Source organism: Rhinolophus sinicus, linkage group LG02 (assembly GCF_036562045.2).
Source record: "Rhinolophus sinicus isolate RSC01 linkage group LG02, ASM3656204v1, whole genome shotgun sequence".
Taxonomy (NCBI): domain Eukaryota; kingdom Metazoa; phylum Chordata; class Mammalia; order Chiroptera; family Rhinolophidae; genus Rhinolophus; species Rhinolophus sinicus.
The window spans coordinates 174389640-174395639 of NC_133752.1; the positions used below are offsets into that span (position 1 = coordinate 174389640).

Below are 6000 nucleotides of genomic sequence, written 5' to 3' on the forward strand. Positions count from 1 at the left end.
ATCAGATTTGTTTGGAACCACAAAAGACCCCGAATAGCCAAAGCAATCTTAAGAAAAAAGAACAATACTAGAGGTAAGACACGCCCTGACTTTAGCTTGTACTACAGGGCTACAATCATCAAAACAGCATGGTCTTGGCAGGAAAACAGACACAGAGACCAACGGAATAGACTTGAGAACGCAGAAATAAAACCACTTAAATGTGGACAGACAATTTTGACAAAGAAGCTAAAGACATCCAATAGAGGAAAGACAGCCTCTTCAATAAGTGGTGCTGGGAGAATTGGATAGCCACGCGAAAGAATGAAACTGCACTGCTATCTGTCACCATGTACCAAAATTAATTCAAAATGGATCAAAGACTTAAGCATAAGACCTGACACAATAAACTGCATAGAAAAAAACATAGGTACTAAACTTATGGACCTTGGGTTCAAAGAGCATTTTATGAATTTGACTCCAAAGGCAAGGGAAGTAAAAGCTAAAATAAACGAATGGCACTATATGAAACTTAAAAGCTTCTGCACAGCAAAAGAAACCATCGACAAAATAAAGAGGCAACCAACTGAATGGCAGAAGATTTCTGCAAACAGTGCCTCCGATAAGGGACTAATCTCCAAAATATTCAAAGAACTCATGAAACTCAACAACCACTAGGTTTTCAATTCGTGCTCTCTCTCCTTCTTCTCCTTTCGATAGCCTTACGAATGTTGTTACACTTGATGTTGTCCCAGACATCCCTTAAAGTATTCTCTGTCTTTATTTTTTTCTTTATATAAATTTCTTTTTTCTGATCTGATTGGGTGTTTTCTGCTACCTTGTCTACCAAATCACTATTGGAACCTCTGCTTCACCAAATGTGCTGCTGATTCCATCTATAAATTATTCATTTTAATACTGTATTTTTCATATTTGACTTTTGTTAATGATTTCTATGTCCACTTTTTATGTTTGCTGTCTCTGTTGAAGTGGTACAGCGTTTATCTATTTTTCGCCAAAGTTCATTGAGCATCCTTAGAAGTAGTGTTTTGAACTCTGTATCTGGTAGATTGCCTGTGTCCATTTGGTTTACCTCTTTTTCTAGAGTTTTGTCCTGTTCTTTCATTAGGGAAATGTTTCTTTCTCTCTTCTTTTCTCACTGCCTCTCTGTGTTTGTTTCTATGTACTATGTAGATCTGCTAATTCTCCTCATCTTGGCAGCATTGGCTCATATAACAGGTGTCCTGTGTGTCGGGTGGTACAACCTCCCTGGTCACTGGAGCCAGGAGTTCCAGAAGCTCGTGTGGGTGGTGTGTGCCCTCCTGTTGTACTTGAGCCATATTGCTGTTGGCGCATCAGTGTGTGGAATGGACGCTCAGGACGACTGGCTGTGACTACAGTAGATGAGCTGATGTGTGTGGGCTGACGTCACAGAGTGGGATCGGCTGTAGCAGGGCTCCGGTGTCTGCTCAGTCCATGGCTTGGGCGTGCCATTTGTGGAGCTAATTGGGTGTCGTTCTGGTGTTGCTGAAGCTGATCACCAGGTGTGTTGGATTTGGGGCCTCTTGGGAGGGGCTGTGGGGCAGGCCCAGGTCAGCTGCTGCTTGTGCCCAACCCGGAGCACCCAGTGGAAGCCAGAAAGTGACCTACTTTTGGTAGCTGCCTTTGTGGGTTTGGAGGCCCCTGGGAGAGGCTATGCTGTGACGCAAGACAGGATGATACATAGGATACTAGAAAGAAACGGAGGTCCTCAATAGCATAAGTTGCGGCCTTATTGACTGTCTTAAAACAGAATTGTGATGATGCAACACCTCTGCTTACTGGGTGACTCCCCATTATGTGAGGGTAAAATTCATATGCTAGCATGACACGTGCCTTCTTTGATTTGGTTCTGAAACGGCAGCGGTATCTCCATCCCATTCTCAGTGTTCCAGGCTTACCCCATCCCTTTGCGGCCCTCACTTGCAACATGTTGTTTCATCCTCAGGCTTTTGCTCCCTCTGCCCTTCTGGATTCCCCTTCATGCCTTCCCTCAGCACCTCGTATAACTGTCGAGATGCAGCCCTATCTTTGCCGCATCTGCTGAGCTCGCCTGGTACAACTGATTGTTGTCTCTTGTATGATCTAACTGTACTTTATTCACTTCAGGTGTACAAGTAGCGAGCGGTACTTTTCTGTTCTTATTTTTTCATGTATTATAATATCTCTACTCCTACTAGAATGTAGGACAAAATGTTTCATTTGTATTTCCAGCTTCCCCTGGGTCTGTGCCTATGATTTGTTGCCTACAGTAAAGTTTTCTTGTCCCACCGATGGATGGACTGAGTGAGTGAGTGAACGAGTAAATGAATATGATGTTTTCTGAAGTTGGGTTTTTCTTTCTTTTTGTTTTCTTTACTAGAAAGAAGCAACCAAGCCGGCAATTGGAAAAAGAGAAAATCGTGTGGCTATTATTGAAAGTGCTCCACAAGACCAAACAAGCAATGATAATTTGACTTGTGTTGACAGTGCACACCAGGATAATATACGTGGTAATTTAGTGACTATCTATGAATTCTTTCTAGCTTAAGCTCTGCTATAAACAAATCTAACATGTGTCGACCCACATGTGATATTCACTTCTTTTAAGCATTCTTTCCTATCTTTTTTTGCAAAAGTATCCCCACTATTAACAACTGCTTCTTCTTGCAAACGCTTCCACCCCTGAAATTCTTTTCTGCTATTACTTTTATGGAAATAAGCATGACTGAATGTGTATTTAAAATGCACAGTAATATACGTTCACATTAATGTACCTGTGACTCCATTTTATAGTTAAAAAGTCATCATTAGGATTAGGACAAGATGAAGATGAAGAATCACCTTGGGATTCTGAGGTACTGTCTTTCAGAATTATTATTATTATCAATGTTATTTACAAAATCACCATTCTGTGATGTTAAAACGAAAAGGGTGTGCTTTGACTTTACTTTCTCACCTCTGCATTTCCCCATACAAATCATTTTTTGATGGTTTATCCTATAATTAATAAACTAGCTATGTGGTTAATCTAATAAGACAGCGTAGTACAATTCTGCTAACTTGCAAGTTTCACTTTAGGAAGTCAGTGCAGAATAGTATAAAACACGTAGGCTTCCAAGTCTTAAGGAGTCAGTTTGGGATCTGAAGTGAAGTTTACCTAAAAGGTAAAGAATTATTCCAGCTCGACCTATACCCAAATGCATGACTCTGTGGTTTTTGTAGATGTGGAAATGTCCTAATGAGTTTCAGAAAGAAAGAGTTTGGATTGTAGGGTGTTTTTATAATTTGGAACTTGAGAAGATAATGCCTGGGACACCAAAGTATTATTATATTTGTATTGTCAAATAGATCTGCAAGGAACTTTTCTATGGTAGGAAAAGCATGGTGAATACTACTAATATGTTGGATTACACTAACAACAATTTGGCTGAGCGCTGCTTTACTATGTAACAACTGTCTCGTTCAGTTAAAACAGCAGGCATTGAGTCACTTGATAGGAACCATACTTGTAGTAGTACAAGTACAAAGTAATGGTGAGCTGATGCGAGGTGACAGCTGTTGAAAGAGATAAGAAAGGTGTGATCTTCTGATATAGGCAACTGCAGCCTAATGGTATATGCACTGTGTTTGAGGAAAGAACAGAATGGAATCCTGGATGGGTAACTCAATAGCTACAGAATCTTGGGAATAGTATAAAACACGTAGGCTTCCAAGTCATAAGGAATCAGTTTGGGTTCTGAAGTGAAGTTTACCTAAAAGCTAAAGAATTATTCCAGCTCGAACTATGCCCAAATGCATGATATTGTGCGTTCTGTGGATGTGTAAGTATCCTAATGAAATTCAGAAAGGAAGAATTTGGATTGTAGGGTTTGTTTGTAACTCGGAACTTTTAAGCATAATGTCTGGGACATCAAAGTATGATTATATTTGTATTGTCAAATAGATCTGCAAGGAACTTTTCTATGGTAGGAAAAGCATGGTGAATACTAATAATATGTTGGATTACACTAACAACAATTTGGCTGAGCGCTGCTTTACTATGTAACAACTGTCTTGTTCAGTTAAAATAGCATGCATTGAGTAACTTGATGGCAACTGTACTTGTAGTAATAGAAGTACAATGTAATGATGAGCTAATGTGAGGTGACAGCTTTGGAAAGAGACAGGAGGAGTGTGATCTTCTGATATAGGCAACTGCTGCCTCCTGGCACAGACACTGCGTTTGACGATAAGAACACAGTAGAATCCTGCATGGGTCACTTACTAGCTGTGGGATCTTGGGGCAACTCCTTCTTAACCTGTCGGATGTCAGTGCCCTCATTTGTCATAATGGTACTAATGACTACCTTTGAGGTATGTGGAATGCACAAATGTGGTAACAAATGTGAAAACACTTCGAAAACTGTAAAGGGTGCTATAGAATGTAAAACACAATGATCACAGTGAGATGCAGCGACTTATTAAATATCGGGGACACTTTTTGTAAACCTGTAGGACAATCCAATGGCAGTAGTGTCAAGAACAGAGTGGAAAAGTTAGAAGGGGCATGTGGATTTCTAACCTGGGGGATGTTAAGTTTCAGAGACTGTGATTGGCAATACCCTGTAGATGTGTAGTGTTTTGGTACTTGAGGCTTTGTTGGTGCGAGCTCAATGTTTTCACCTGGAGTAAATTTCTAGTTGGATACCAGCTGTGTGCTGGGCAGTTAGACACTGACTGGAGAAGTTCAGGGGACAGCTGTAGCTGTACAAGCAGAAAAACAAGTGAACGACAGTCCATTATAAGTCACTATATCTGCGTCATTTAAGGAGAATGGAGAATGCTGGGTTAAAGAATATTGTCGGGGGTCGGGCATGGTTGTAGTTGGAATAGGAGTGGGAGTGGAATATCAGTGGTCAGGAAAGATCTTTGTGAGTGTGACAAAAACTGCCAAGTGAAGCATGAGAAGGAGCCAGTCGTGTGAAGATCTAGAAGCAAAACCTGCTGGACAGAGACTGCAATGGATCGCACCTGTCCATCATTGTATTCTAACGTCTTGGAATGGCCAGGAAGAGGAAGTGGGGTAACCATCATCAACCCATTTTTATACTTGTTGTTCTGTGTGGGAAAGAAGTAAAATGTGCATGGTAAGTGTCTGGTACATTTTAGATGATTATAATAAGTAAATGTTCTTATTTTTCCCTGATTACAAATTATTATACTTTTTTGAAAAGTTGCATAACTATATATATCATTTTTCCTATTATTTATTGACACATAATATAATGAAAAGTTTTTCTTATCTCTTTGCCACTTGGGTCAATGATTTTTTCTATCAAAATTTTTGTCAAATAACAGTTCGGTTTCTCCTAGCTCTTGTGGACCTAGATGAAGTAGGTTCTAAAATGTTCTGTTTAGACTCAGCTGGACATACACCAAGGTTTCTTACCATGTCAAGCAAGTATCTTGTTTTAGCACTAAAAAACAAAGCTGTGATTAGAAATATGTAACGGTTATATCAAGTGCACTTATCAAAGTATTAGGTTGTTGCGAAAGTAATTGGGGTTTCAAAGGTGAAGAACAAATTGCAAAATTGCAATTACATTTGCACCAACCTAATATTTCCTTAGATACATGTTTTTCAAAAAATGCTTTTCTTGGAGGTAAGAACTTTTTAACATTTTCATCCTGAATTATTAACTAGAGATGGTATGAAGTGTCCATGAGTTACTAATCATCTTGTTTCCTAACCCCTTCAGACCAGCATTGAAGTGGAAGATCCTGTTCCTGAGGAAGCTGTAGGAAAGTACGGTGCGCAACCCTGCAGACCAGGTGCACTTTGTAACACCAATTTAATTTTGGGAAGCAGTACGCGCGGACATTTGGCATGCGTGCAATCTTCTCTTCCTCATTCCTTTTTTTTGTTACAAATTTAATTGAAGGATTTGACATAAGTAACGTGATGTCATTGTTGCTATCGAAGTTTGAGAGAAAAGACATCGACAGGAATAAGAAAATGAG

General features: G+C 39.7%; 1 protein-coding gene across 8 annotated transcripts in view; it reads left to right on the top strand.

Annotated features, from left to right (window-relative positions):
* LOC141570137 (uncharacterized) overlaps nucleotides 1-6000 on the top strand; it is a 142932-nt gene that overhangs the window by 23777 nt on the left and 113155 nt on the right. For all 8 annotated transcript variants that reach the window (XM_074325997.1, XM_074325995.1, XM_074325998.1 and 5 more), the window contains 3 exons: nucleotides 2381-2510; nucleotides 2794-2855; nucleotides 5739-5811. In XM_074325997.1, the coding sequence (XP_074182098.1) occupies nucleotides 2381-2510; nucleotides 2794-2855; nucleotides 5739-5811 (265 nt within the window). The remainder of the gene's footprint in view (nucleotides 1-2380; nucleotides 2511-2793; nucleotides 2856-5738; nucleotides 5812-6000) is intronic.